The sequence below is a fragment of the Schistocerca gregaria genome, chromosome X, assembly GCF_023897955.1.
Source record: "Schistocerca gregaria isolate iqSchGreg1 chromosome X, iqSchGreg1.2, whole genome shotgun sequence".
NCBI lineage: Eukaryota > Metazoa > Arthropoda > Insecta > Orthoptera > Acrididae > Schistocerca > Schistocerca gregaria.
In genome coordinates, this window is record NC_064931.1 from 212,857,126 (window position 1) to 212,872,448 (window position 15,323).

Below are 15,323 nucleotides of genomic sequence, written 5' to 3' on the forward strand. Positions count from 1 at the left end.
GTCTGGTAAAAAAGAGACGCTCTTTAAGTATTTGATGCTTTACATTTTTATGTCATCTTGTAAGATACATATAAAAATATCATTATCTCAAAAATGAGAGGCAGTCAGTAAATTTCACCAAAAATACACTACGAAATCGTATTCTAACCTCAATTACATCCAACTTTTCAAAATTCGTAGCGCAGTTTCGTACGAGCAAAGGGTGCTGATGTTAAGGTACTTTATTCTGTTTTTGCATCAACTACGAAAATCGTATTTGCACTATGGTATGCGTTTAGTTTTATTCATTTAAAATATTGCCAATGGTCTGGAATGAAAAAAAAATACGATTTTGGTTGGCTATTTAGAATTAATACCTTTTCCTAACGAGAGATATTGAAACCAGAAAAGTAAATTTACAATGTTTTGAAAAAAAAAATTACAACGAAACTTGTACAGTACGGTAAAATAAATACGCATTTTACAAACATTAATAACTGTGAATCAACTGTGAACAATACGGCTGCACAAACAAATTGAAACGGAGCTGTGTTCGACATGAACGGCTTTTCCTGAAACCGTGAGTGTTGACTGAGAGAAGCTTGTTTTACTCCATGATCTTCATAGTGTTAGAACTTGAAATATAAACTTCGACCCTAGAATAGAAGAACGTTAGAATTATTGGTCTCTTTTACTTTTTTGTGAGAACGTTAAAAGGGCTCTGACGGAACTGAGAGGCAGATATCTCCACGTGGTACTCGCGTGCGCCACTTGACAGTCAAACAGCACGCTGGGAGGAAGAGAAGCGAACAACAGGAGCCTGGGAGGGGCGCAAAGGACACGCACACGTCGCAGCTGCGGAACCACTATCTGTATTGGCTGGAGGCAGCGGCGCATTCACTGCGATAGCGTCCCTTTAATTAGGCGCTATTTTTAAAGTCAGGCATTTCCGGGTAAAGTGACATTCATCTCCTAAATGAGAGTTTGCTGCTCTGCCCGCTGGCGTCGATAATTTCTCCGGCGCCTCTTCCTAACGCACGAGGACGTGTAAATGATTACAGATAATTTCGACAAGGGCTTCTTAAACTCCCCACAAATTAAATAAAAGTTTTCCGTTTCTTCTAAAATGAGACTACGCCCAGGTTGATTATCCACGTGTGTTGCGATAAGACTTCCATATATCATTCTGAGTGTCTACCGTGGACTAATGTGATGAATGTTACGTCCGTCTAGTAGCTTTTTATGCCCATATACGAGGTGAGTCGAAACTCTACTACCGACTTTTAGTCGTAGTCTGCGGAACCGAAGGTATCAGACAGAAAGCAGAAATGTGAAATTCTCCATTTAAAAATATACTCGCTAATGAAGACAGTACTATCATACCACTGTTTGACAGCTGAACACGCAAATGAAACGCTTAGAAATAAGCATCTTCGCTACTGAAAAACAATCGAGACAATTCAAATCAAGATTATGTATAAAGATTTTACATTGATCATTCTGCGCACTTTACCTCTGTTCTAGCTTATTTTATAAAGAATCTCTTACTCGTGTCTATTTACAGAAAAGGTAAACCACCGGATGTACAGAATTACAGCCTAACATCGCTGACGTCCAACTGTTGAAGGATCTTAGAGCATACTCTAAGCTCAAACATTATGACGTTCTTAGAGGAAAAGAGGATTCTCTTGGAGAAGCAGCAGATATTCAACAGTAATTACTCGTGCAAGAGACAGCTTGCACTGTTCACACACAGTGTCTTACATATAGCCTTGTAGAGAAGTAAAACGTAAACGATAAAAAGTGGAAACATAAAGCAAATAGAGACTTTTGAAATTTAGTGCAACTTTTATTCCATCGCTCTTCCTTTCTTTACCATACCGCTGACTCCTTGAGACCTCAGATTCTATCACAACAACCGAATCCTTCTTTTATTCACGTTGCGCCACATCTTTTTCCCCTTGTTCGAATCAGGACTTCTCCATTAGTTATTTGATTTACCCATCTAGTTTTCAACATTTTACAGTACCACCACATTTCAAAAGGTTGTATTCTCTTCTTGTCTAAACTGGTTGTCATCCACATTTCACCTCCATACAAGACTACACTTCATGCAAATACCTTTAGAAAATACCTAGCTCATAAGTATCCATTCGATGCTAAGAAATTCCTCTTTTTCAGATATACATTCCTTGCTATAGCGAGTCTGTATTTTATATCCTCTCTAATTCGACCATCATCGGTTTTCTCTGTTCAAATACCACAAGTCATCAACTACTATTACTGCCTATCAGCACCGTCTGTTTTAATTCGACTACATTCCATTATCGTTGTTCTAATTTGGTTGATGATCGTCTTATAACAGCTATTCAAGGCACTGTTCATACCGTTCAACTGCTCTTCCAAATACTTTGTTGTGTCTGACGGACAATTAAAGTGTCATCGGCAAACCTGCTTGCTCAATGTGCAGACTGAATAACATCGTGAACGGCCGCGGTAGTCTCGCGGTTCTAGGCGCGCAGTCCGGAACCGCGCGACTGCTACGGTCGCAGGTTCGAATCCTGCCTCGGGCATGGATGTGTGTGATGTCCTTAGGTTAGTTAGGTTTAAGTAGTTCTAAGTTCTAGGGGACTGATGACCACAGCAGTTGAGTCCCATAGTGCTCAGAGCCATTTGAACCAACATCGTGGACAGGCTACAACCGTGTCTCATTCCCTTCTCATTTACTTTTTCGCTTTCATGATCATCGAGTCATGTAACTGAAGTCTCGTTTAAGTTCAAGGTGTATATAACTTTTCACTTCATGCATTTTATCCGTGCTTCCTACAGAATTTCAAAGAGTGCATTCAAGCTAACGCGGTCAGAAGCTTTCTCTAAGTCTACAGATGCTATACATGCAGGTTTACTTTTCTTTCGCCCATCTTGTAAGAGAAGTCACTAATGGTCGCATGTTCCTACATTTCTGTGCAACCCAAACTGATCTTATTCGAGGTCAGCTTCTACCAGTGTCTCAATTAAATTATTCGAGTTACTATTTTGCAACTGTGACTTAATAAAACTGGCATTTCTATAATATTCTGAACTGCCAGCACTTGTTTTCTTTAGAACTGGAATTATTGCATTCTTCCTGAAGTCTGAGAATATTTTTCCTGTCACATATATCTTACTCAGCAGGTGGGCTGATTACGTCAAGGCTGACTCTCCAAAGGATTTCAACAGCTTTGATAGTATGTCGTCTACTCCATGGGCATTGTTTCGGGTTAGATCTTTCAGTGCTCTGTTAAATTGTTCTCTCAGTATCTTATTTCCCATGTAGTTCCTGTTCGATTTCTATAACATTGTCTTCAAGTTATTTTCACTTGTGCGATCCCTATATATACTCATTCCTCTTTTCGGCATTACCTTGCTTAGCGATGCCTTACTCCCTTAGCTGTAGATATTTATACAGTTGCTTCTCTTACTTCCAAAGGTCCCTTTAATCTTCTTACAGGCGGTGCCTATCTTCACCCTAGCTACACACGTACAGCCTTCCATCTGTCCTCTAGCTATTCCTGCTCAGCCATTTTCCACTTTCTGCCAATGTCATTTTTTAGACATCTGTATTCCCTTTCGCCTGCTTCATCTGCTGCATATCATATTTTTCCTTTCATCAGTTAAATTCAGCATCTCGTATATTATTCAAAAATTTACGCTGGCCCTTGTGTTTTTATTTATTTGTTCATCGGCTGCCCTCACTATTTCTTCACTCAAAGCTACCCATTCGTCTTTACTGTATTTCCTTCCCCTGTTTCAGCAAAACATTGGCGAATGCTCCCACTGAAACTCTAAACAAACTCTCGCTCTTTCAACTTATCCAGGACCCATCTTCTTAATTTTCTACCTCTCTGCAATTTCTTACGTTTTACGATTCATAATCACTTAATTATTGTCATAGTTCACAATACCCTTGAAAAAGCCTTAGAGTTTAAAATCCCGTTTCTGAATCTGTGCTTTACCATTACATAAAGAATCTGAAAGCCTCCGGTCTCTCTAGGCCTTAACGTTTACAACTTTCTTTCATGGTTCTTAAATCAAGTGTTATCAATGATTAAACTATGATCTTTGCGAAATTCTACCTGGCGTGTCCTCTTCCTTCCCTTTCACCAAGTCCACATTTTTCTACTATTTTTCCATCTCTTCATTTTCCTACTATAGAATTATAGTCGTCCATCACAATTTGTTTTAAAATTGTTGGCCATTTTTCTGGTCTTTTCCCACATAATACAGAGCATACCGTTGCTGACCAAAGAACTTTTCTTATCTAAATTGACGGGTTGTGCCAAACAAGACGTACGTTGCATATTTATGTAGTCAATGTGAAGAAGCTGTATGGCAACCGTCATGTTACTGGCATTGTCAATTGTGATGTCTCCTTTTGGAACCACGTTATCCTACGACTCACTAATATTTAGCGCTGTGTGCCTTTTGGCAAACGGAATGTATAGAGGATGAAAGCTTTCAAGCATCAGTTACTGTTCAGGAAATGACCAGCTACAGCCATATATGCCTCGCAATTCAACGAGGCCCAATTATCTTCATTAAAGAAACACAAGCAGAATCTTTCACTTCAAAGTTTACAATCTCCTTCTCTTCATGATAATTTTCTTCAGTTATGTGGCGCAATTTCTTTCTATTTGGTATCGAATATCTTGGGTCTAGCAGTGCAACAAAACATCGAAAAGGAGTGTCGTCAACGACTAAGAGAGTACGCAAATCGTCTGTTATCGTGGACTCTTGTGCTATATCTAGTTCTTGCTGCCGTTTACCTCCCTCTTTGAAGTGAAACGTGAGATTTACATCACTGCCTCTCCAAGGAGATACATTTTGCTCGAAAACTGGTCCAAAAAATTACATAACGTGCCGCGAAAAAGCTTGGATAGTATTGATTCTGGGGTATGCTGTATGTTATTGTTATCTGATTTAAAAATCAAGATCTTCCTACCTTGGCTTCGGGCTCTATCCAACTTATTGCAAGGAACTCACATTTTGTGTGATCTGAATGGATGACATACATATCTGGGTATTTTGTCTGACTCGCATTATTAGAAGAATTAGCCTCTGTATCCATGGACATCGGTGTTTCATTGCCCGATAAATTGTGTAACTTGAGGTGTCTAATCATGCCCGTCGTACTTTCTTAAACATAACGGAGCCTTTTAGAACAACTCATCCTCCGCCTGCTCTGTGACTTTCGATTTCGTGTACCCATATTGATATGAATCACAACTTCATCCAGATGAAACCAGAGACATACTAGATACGAGCACAATGAGTCGCGAGCGTGTTTGTGTAAGCGTTCAAGTCAAGTAATAGCCCCGGCGCATGATGTCGCAGCCAACTATTGCACACTGACGCACTCGACCGCTCTGTCTCTCGTGAGCTGTTCGAGAACTAGAAACTCCAGCAAATCTCAGTGCGCTAGAGTCGCCATACCTCGCTATCTCATTTATACTCTACATTTAGTGCTATTCTTATTGTGTGAGTTTGCAAACGCATTTGTAAAAGATCAACACCATTATCTGATGTAAGATAATAACCATGCAACCTTAATGCATTGTAGAGGCCTGCAAACGTGTTATTAAAAGGTAAATAAAGTAACATGGCAATGCACTTAAGATAACAAAGTTGACTCATATCTCATCTACCAGATTCTAAGAGTATCGACTACGGTAGCTTTCCTAGCAGTCTTGTCAGTTAATGTCGTAACCGCGCTAGCTGTACGCTAGGTGTATTGCATATCTGTCGGGCGTTACCTCATTTCGATCGCTTAGTTTGCGTATGCGATTAGTGTCTCACGAGATTTTCCTAGAAAATGTAAGTGGTGTTGCGTAACTTAAGGAACGTATTTGTTCTACATAGTTATCCTCCTGTCTGTTATTAGAAAATAAAAAGTATCTATAGCAACATTGAAATTATCAATGATTGATTGAATTTTTGTTCGAAAATTATTGATGTGTAACGTGAAACAAAGGGATGTTGTTGTGAAAATTAAAAAATTCAGATTTATGATGTAGCGCTATAAAAATAATTTCCTCAAAAACAACATAATTAAAAAAACTCAAAACAAAAACATATCATGTAGTAATTTTGTGGAAACGTCCTGATCGCTAAAAACTTTGTTTATGGAATTACTACATGTCAAATCTGGATGGTCGCATACCTTTCAAATAGGAGAATTTGTCAGTCAAATGGAAGGAAAAACTATCAAATATCGCTTCAAAATTTCGCCGAGCTTATATGAAACATGTTTGTGTTCTTGATAAGCAATTTTCGATTTATCAGCAATAACAGAAAATTCTAACCTTTGATCATGATGGAGAGCGTTCTATTGAGTACAAAATAAAAACAATAACTGTACATATCCTTGTATCCTTGTGCATGTAAACGGTACTTGCATCAAAAGTAATTGCTTTGGTTATATAAAAGCGCAAAATTTACGCGATCAACTAATTTTTATTACTTATAAACTGCACTTTATATTTTGTAAGAATATAAAACGCAAACTGTAAAAACATTGAACGATTTGTTGTTCTAATTATGTGCAAAACAAACAAAGAAACGAAGAAAAAGCAAAGAAAGTTCATCGGCTCGTATTTTATCTGACACATATTCATTTACATTCTTTCCTTAGCGATGCTACCAATACTGCTGGTAGTCCTAACATTTGTCACGTCGTTTATATACTATATCAAAACTAACTAGCCGTAACTTTGGCTCTAAGCACTATGGGACTTAACATCTGAGGTCATCAGTCCCCTAGACTTAGAACTACTTAAACCTAGCTAACCTAAGGACATCACACACACACCCATGCCCGAGGCAGGATTCGAATTTGCGACCGTAGCAGCAGCGGAGTTCCGGACTAAAGAGCCTAGGACCGCTCGGCCACAGCGGCCGGCCTAACCGTAGTTTTATTAGAGCGCCATTCAATCCTCCAACCTTCCACATACGTCAAAATGGTGAACGTCACAGTATGTTCCCCATCAAGCTAAGAAGCTTTTGTTTGAAAGATTTTCTCATGTAATTAAACGTGGCTGATGGCTGATTTATTCAGGTGTCTGTCTTAGGTGCCTCACCGTGTAGGCAGCAAATGTTTTGCTCTCCACAGGCTAATGGAGCGCAGCATAAAATAAATAATGTTGCTAAGAAGAACCCTGTATGTAACGTGGAATGCGCGATTATGAAGGTGCACGCTAAAAGATATGAAGCCAGATACCCAGAGCAACAGAAGTTTATTAAGTCAATGAACAAACAGAACAACAGTCTCTTTAAGTTAAAATGGAAGCGCAATGTATAAAAAAACAATAGTTCTTAGGTACGTGGCTTGGTACCAGCTAGAGTCTGTCACCGTTCACAAAATGTTCTTGGAGTGGTTGGAGATGATGTCCCGCGATGCGGAGAGCTTATCGAAGATGTCGGGCGCTAGTCCATCGTGACTTGGGTCTTGATGGTAACTGCGATGCCAGCTGAAGCACCGATCCCGGGGATGATTAGCGTTGAACGGGCGTGTGCATCGTACTGAGGGATCGTGGACGGTCCGCGCTTACACACTAGACTACCCTAAACTAATTTACGCTATGCGTGTGTACCACACACACAGCTGGAACGTCCAGGGTATAAGAAGTTAAATTATCGATGCGAAGAAAGAATGAAAGGAAGATAAGAATTGGTGGATACCAACAGCGGGAGGGATTAGAAATATGGTTCTACATTGTGATGTCTGTTTCTTTCTTTATGTAATGCGAAAATAATGTTCAATTTACTAGCTTTCAAGCAACACAGAAACATTGTTTGTGGTATGACAATGAAGTGGTTCTTTCCGAAAATTAACTCCACTTAAATGTTATATGTGAACTAGGATTTGTTTTAATATGTGAAAGCTATTCATTGAAACTTGAAGCATAGTAGGAGACGTATTTCTTTTTAACATAATTTTATCGTTTTTCGTTTCTGACGTATGTTTAACTTTCCAAAGTTTACTACTTATTAAAATGTTAATTTTAAGTCAGTCTGGTATATAGAAATTGTTAATCTCATTTTATAATTCGAACAAAAAAGGAGCTTTTTTGTTCTCTATTCTTCCTGTTTAAATGTAAAAAAAGGCGATAGAGCACTTGCCTGCAAAAAACATAAACAAAAAATCCAAAAATAAAATGAAACCAAAAAGTCCTATTCTTCCCTTTAAAAAATAAGAAATCAGCAGAAAAATGGTAAAGGGATTGCTTACGATAAGAGGGAAATCGGGGTTCGAGTCCCAGTCAGGCACAAATTTTCACTGTCATCATTTCATTCTACAGCTGATGGTTGTCCATATCCGCAATTGCGAATACATTTAGTGTATTAAAAATTGTTAAGTGTCTTTCCTTGCAATGACAAGAATTTTACTGATGTATTTTACTCAGATATATAAAGACTGTATCAGCAATACCGTCAACAGTATTGTGCTGCCGCTATAACCAGCATTTTGATGCGCAGGACAAAAGTGATCACAGCTGTTGAGTGTGTTGGAGGTGCCATATTCACACTGTGCTGACAACACAGTTTTGCCATACAGATCAATTGGATTTCGTGAAAGTGCATTACAGAGCCACTTTTGTTGAAATGTGGTGCTTGTTTGTTGTAATGATCATGAAATGAGTTATATGGAGTCTTATGTTCAAATGGTTCAAAGTGCTCTGAGCACCATGGGACTTAACATCTATGGTCATCAGTCCCCTAGAACTTAGAACTACTTAAACCTAACTAACCTAAGGACATCACACAACACCCAGCCATCACGAGGCAGAGAAAATCCCTGACTCCGCCGGGAATCGAACCCGGGAACCCGGGCGTGGGAAGCGAGAACGCTACCGCACGACCACGAGATGCGGGCGAGTCTTACGTAACTCAGTGAGCAGAAGAGGGATGACATTTTGAACTCTGTTTAACATTTAGGCAGGCAGGCAGCCTGTAACCGCAGTGAAAGATCATATGGGTTGGCAGTTGCTCCGACAATGTCAGTTTCCAACCTCTACCGACCATTATTAACAAGAGGACGGGACCAAGTTAATGGCGGCGCCACAGTGTGAGCTATGTTCATAAAGAATATAAAGAGGAAGAAATGACTGTTGTCACTGATAATTACGCGCATATGACGTTTTGTTGCACCAACAGCGGTCGGTTATGAAATGTGCATCATTGCAAAACAATAGTCTTACGTTTTTAATACAAGAGATAAAATTGGATGATTTGAGGGAAAACTGAAATTTAGGATTTCTGTAGTTCAGGAAAACAATTTTAATTGCTTTCCCCGCTTTATATGACTGTTTGACTGAAAATAATGTTGCTTAAATTTCAAAGCTATTTCTAGAGCATTTACAAAATTTGGAAAAAAATTCTTCTGCAATATTTTCAGAAACAATAAACTGGTAGCCAAGATCGAAGGAATTCTTTTTATTCCATGATTACCGGTTTCGGTGAAACTAAAGCCGTCATCATCGGATCTTAGAACACATACAGGTTACAACATCAAGGCAACCTGTATGTGTCCTAAGATCCGATGATGATGGCTTTAGTTTCGCCGAAACCGTCAATCATGGAATAAAAAGAATTCCTGCGATCTTGATTACCCGTTTATTGTTTTACAAGCATCTACACTCCTGGAAATTGAAATAAGAACACCGTGAATTCATTGTCCCAGGAAGGGGAAACTTTATTGACACATTCCTGGGGTCAGATACATCACATGATCACACTGACAGAACCACAGGCACATAGACACAGGTACAGAGCATGCACAATGTCGGCACTAGTACAGTGTATATCCACCTTTCGCAGCAATGCAGGCTGCTATTCTCCCATGGAGACGATCGTAGAGATGCTGGATGTAGTCCTGTGGAACGGCTTGCCATGCCATTTCCACCTGGCGCCTCAGTTGGACGAGCGTTCGTGCTGGACGTGCAGACCGCGTGAGACGACGCTTCATCCAGTCCCAAACATGTTCAATGGGGGACAGATCCGGAGATCTTGCTGGCCAGGGTAGTTGACTTACACCTTCTAGAGCACGTTGGGTGGCACGGGATACATGCGGACGTGCATTGTCCTGTTGGAACAGCAAGTTCCCTTGCCGGTCTAGGAATGGTAGAACGATGGGTGCGATGACGGTTTGGATGTACCGTGCACTATTCAGTGTCCCCTCGACGATCACCAGAGGTGTACGGCCAGTGTAGGAGATCGCTCCCCACACCATGATGCCGGGTGTTGGCCCTGTGTGCCTCGGTCGTATGCAGTCCCGATTGTGGCGCTCACCTGCACGGCGCCAAACACGCATACGACCATCATTGGCACCAAGGCAGAAGCGACTCTCATCGCTGAAGACGACACGTCTACATTCGTCCCTCCATTCACGCTTGTCGCGACACCACTGGAGGCGGGCTGCACAATGTTGGGGCGTGAGCGGAAGACGGCCTAACGGCGTGCGGGACCGTAGCCCAGCTTCATGGAGACGGTTGCGAATGGTCCTCGCCGATACCCCAGGAGCAACAGTGTCCCTAATTTGCTGGGAAGTGGCGGTGCGGTCCCCTACGGCACTGCGTAGGATCCTACGGTCTTGGCGTGCATCCGTGCGTCGCTGCGGTCCGGTCCCAGGTCGACGGGCACGTGCACATTCCGCCGACCACTGGCGACAACATCGATGTACTGTGGAGACCTCACGCCCCACGTGTTGAGCAATTCGGCGGTACGTCCACCCGGCCTCCCGCATGCCCACTATACGCCCTCGCTCAAAGTCTGTCAACTGCACATACGGTTCACGTCCACGCTTCGCGGCATGCTACCAGTGTTAAAGACTGCGATGGAGCTCCGTATGCCACGGCAAACTGGCTGACACTGACGGCGGCGGTGCACAAATGCTGCGCAGCTAGCGCCATTCGACGTCCAACACCGCGGTTCCTGGTGTGTCCGCTGTGCCGTGCATGTGATCATTGCTTGTACAGCCCTGTCGCAGTGTCCGGAGCAAGTATGGTGGGTCTGACACACCGGTGTCAATGTGTTTTTTTTTCCATTTCCAGGAGTGTAGATCGCTCACACATGACCACAATGTGCTCCCTAAAAAGTATTTTCAGAAGATTAGTGAGTATAATGTCTGCTTGCGGAATCCATTTTCCGCAACATCTTAGCTAGCAGGCTTAAGTGCAACATTCTATGAAAAACTAATTAACCTAATAACTCACTCGGATTTGAAGCAAAACACAACGATCAGGCATTACAAAATTTCTGGACGAATTTATTAGAAGAATAATTGACTTTATCAAACCAAGCTATTACTGTTTTACTTCCGTTTACCAATACATAGTTACGTGAAGCAAGATTTTGTTATTATGCTGCAACGAAAACAATGTTCAGGCTTCAAGCTGCACCAGACATTAGAAAACCTTCTGGTACTGTACTTGATATCGACAAGATATGTCATTTTACGACACAAAATCATCGAAGGGATTTAAAACTCCATTCTACTTTATATGTGTTGTGGAAAAAATAAAATAATTACTACATACATATGAAATAAGTAATTATTTTTTCTCGAATGAGATTTTCACTCTGCAGAGGAGTGTGCGCTGAAATGAAACTTCCTGGCATATTAAAACTGTGTGCCCGACCGAGACTTGAGCTCGGGACCTTTGCCTTTCGCGGGCAAGTGCTCTACCGACTGAGCTACCCAAGCACGACTCACGCCCCCTCCTCACAACTTTACTTCTGCCAGTACCTCGTCTCCTACATTTCAAACTTTACAGAAGCTCTCCCGCAAATATTACAGAACTAGCACTCCTGAAAGAAAGGATATTGCTGAGACATGGCTTAGACACAGCCTGTGGGATGTTTCCAGAATGAGATATACACTCTGCAGCAGAGTGTGCGCTGATATGGAACTTCCTGGCGTGAGTCTTGCTTGGGTAGGTAAGATGGTAGAGCACTTGCCGGCGAAAGGCAAAGGTCCCGAGTTCGAGTCTCGGTCCGGCACACAGTTGTAATCTGCCAGGAAGTTTCATATCAGCGCACACTCCGCTGCAGAGTGAAAATCCCATTCTGGAAACATCCCCCAGGCTGTGGCTAAGCTATGTGTGCGCAATATCCTTTCTTTCTGGAGTGATAGTTCTGCAAGTTTCGCAGGAGAGCTTCTTTAAAGTTTGGAAGGTAGGAGACGAGGTACTGGCAGAAGTGGAGCTGTGAGGACGGGGCGTGAGTCTTGCTTGGGTAGCCACATGGTACACCACCCCTACCTACCTAGAAAAGTCAGATCAACATGGTACACTGTAGTGAACCGAAAATAACCTACGAGTGATAAAAAGTACGCAATACATTTGGCAGATTCGCGCATGTGTCATTAATGCGGCGTGCTAAATACGGACGACCATCGGCTGGTCTGCGGCGAGGCATTGGCTGTCTGGACTCTCGCAAGAAAGATAATAGCGTCCATGCGGCGCACTATCTATACGGCAGTCTGTTCTGACATAGTATTTTTTCCAGGGGAAATGTATTTTCCGCGTCATAAGACGAACGCAGTGGCGTGGATCACAGATATGACGGTCTACTACATCTATAGAGGGTGTTACAAAAAGGTTCGCCCAAACTCTCAGGAAACGTTCCTTACACACAAATAAAGAAAAGATGTTATGTCGACATGTGTCCGGAAACGCTTAATTTCCATGTTAGAGCTCATTTTCGTTTCATCAGTATGTACTGTACTTCCTCGATTCACCGCCAGTTGGCCCAATTTCAGGAGTGTAATGTTGACTTCGGTCTTGTGTTGACATGCGACTCATTGCTCTACGGTACTAGCATCAAGCACATCAGCACGTAGCATCAACAGGTTAGTGTTCATCACGAACGTGGTTTTGCGGTCAGTGCAATGTTTACAAGTGCGGAGTTGGCAGATGCCCATTTGATGTATGGATTAGCACGGGGAAATAGCCGTGGCGCGGTACGTTTGTATCGAGACAGATTTCCAGAACGAAGGTGTCCCGACAGGAAGACGTTCGAAGCAATTGATCGGCGTCTTAGGGAGCACGGAACGTTCCAGCCTATGACTCGCGACTGGGGAAGACCTAGAACGACGAGGACACCTGCAATGTACGAGACAATTCTTCGTGCAGTTGATGATAACCTAATGTCAGCGTCAGAGAAGTTGCTGCTGTACAAGGTAACGTTGACCTCGTCACTGTATGGAGAGTGCTACGGGAGAACCAGTTGTTTCCGTACCAAGTACAGCGTGTGCTGGCACTATCAGCAGCAGATTGGCCTCCACGGGTACACTTCTGCGAATGGTTCATGCAACAATGTGTCGATCCTCATTTCAGTGCAAATGTTCTCTTTACGGATGAGGCTTCATTCCAACGTGATCAAATTGTAAATGTTCACAATCAACATGTTATTTTTTTCTTATTTCTTTAAACTTTATCACGATTTCTGTGTTGTTAGTTATGATTTCAGACTGAATTAATCAATACATAAAGCAACTTTTTCTCTACATAAAATTTTTTGGGTTTGCTACCGCGTCATAATGTAAAAACTACTGCTGCTATAGAAAAGCCAACGTTTCGGCCTCGATTGCATCGGCCTTCTTCTGGGTCTAATGGTGCGTTCTAGCTATGCAGTGTCTTTTATAAAGGTTCTGGCGCTACAGTCTGGAACCGCGCGACCTCTACGGTCGCAGGTTCGAATCATGCTTCGGGCATGGATGTGTGTGTTGTCCTTAGCTTAGTTAGGTTTAAGTAGTTCTAAGTTCTAGAGGACTTATGACCTCAGCAGTTGAGTCCTATAGTGCTCAGAGCCATTTTTTGTGCTTTATATAGCATAGCTAGAACGCACCATTATACCCAGAAGAAGGCCGCTGCAGTCGTGGCCGAAACGTTGGCTTTTCTATAGCAGCTGTAATTTTTACATTATGACGCGGTACCAAACCCATAAAACTTTTATGCCGACTGACTCTGGCCGCGGAAGCCTACGCAATTATATAAACTTTTTCTCGTTTTTAAGATTTTGTTAATTTTATTAATCATGAAAATAAGCAAGGTGGTCCATGGAAGTATCAGGATTCCCAAAGCGTTCTGCCAGAGGGTAAGTTTGCAAACCTCTGGTTTAGACATCCACTTCTGGAAATGCGTGAGAATTGCGTAATGAATAAGAAGTGTGTGGCTCGTGGTGACAGCCGTGTCTGTGGCAGTGTGACGGCGTCGCGCTGGAGCTGGCGGGCGGCCAGTCGCTGCAGGGTGTGGCGCTGCTCAACATCCCGTACACGCACGGCGGCTCCAACCTGTGGGGCGACCACGGCAGCCGGCGCATCTTCCGCCGCCGCCGCAAGCGTGCCGGGCCCGCCGACACCGGCAGTGCCATTCAAGGTACAACCCTACCATCTGCGATTCCTAGCCTCGGCCTCCAACACACTAACGCTCTGCTTTGTTTCCTCCAGCCTTCAAGGCGCAGGGTAGGTAGCGCTAGCGTACGCCGAGCCTAGCATGTAGCCGGTAACCCCCTTTGTCGCCTCTCGCTCACCACAGACGGGACCCGCTGCAGCAGAACATCCACCGCTAATCGGACTATCACCTGGAAACCATACACTATACGTATCAATAAACCTGTTGTATAAAGAAACTCGAGTCATTTTTACTTGACACCTCCTTACACCCATATGCTAAAGTGTGTATGCCTCTGTAGCTAACAGATATAAGCCGCTCAAAAAAAGTTTTGCACAACCTGCGTATCAACCACCGTGTGTTGCTTCAATTACGAGATGTCTGCACGGTGTGAAAAGTGGCAGTTTACCCCGAACAATATATAGTGTAAGGTCCTAGACTCAAGTGCTAAAATAATTCCGTTAAATTTCGGTAACATGACAAATCACTCAAATTTAAAGGTTGTCGATACAAATAGATACCCAAGGATTACAATTATTAGCAACTAAATCTGCTAAAGAGACCGCCTACATTTGGGCGTCGTCTTCTCAATTACTGCGGTATCCTTACCAAATACCATTGACGCAGGGCGTTGAAAAAATTCAGCGAAGGGCCACTCGTTTTGTATTAACGCCAAATGCGGCATATAGCATGCTGGTTGTGATAAACAATTTCGGGTATCAGTTATTAAAAATTGTGGTATTCGTTACGGCTTGGTCTTTTTTTGAAATTTCAGTCCGCAACCTTCTCCTTCCAATGCCGAAATATCATGTTGACTCCAACATACATAAGAAGAAATGATCATCGTGATCAAATAAGATAAATTAAAGCGCATATTTAAAGATCTGAGTCCTCATTTCCCCATGTAATACTCGA

General features: G+C 42.4%; 1 protein-coding gene across 3 annotated transcripts in view; it reads left to right on the forward strand.

Annotated features, from left to right (window-relative positions):
- Positions 1-15,323, forward strand: part of LOC126298407 (diacylglycerol kinase 1-like) — a 1,060,073-nt gene that overhangs the window by 877,046 nt on the left and 167,704 nt on the right. Inside the window, exons 19-20 of one of the 3 annotated variants that reach the window (XM_049989725.1) lie at positions 14,219-14,393; positions 14,465-14,646. In XM_049989725.1, coding sequence (XP_049845682.1) covers positions 14,219-14,393; positions 14,465-14,487 — 198 coding nt within the window. In that variant the 3' untranslated portion in view covers positions 14,488-14,646. Of the gene's footprint in view, positions 1-14,218; positions 14,394-14,464; positions 14,647-15,323 lie in introns of those variants that run through there. The other 2 variants (XM_049989723.1, XM_049989724.1) reach the window with 2 other exon arrangements.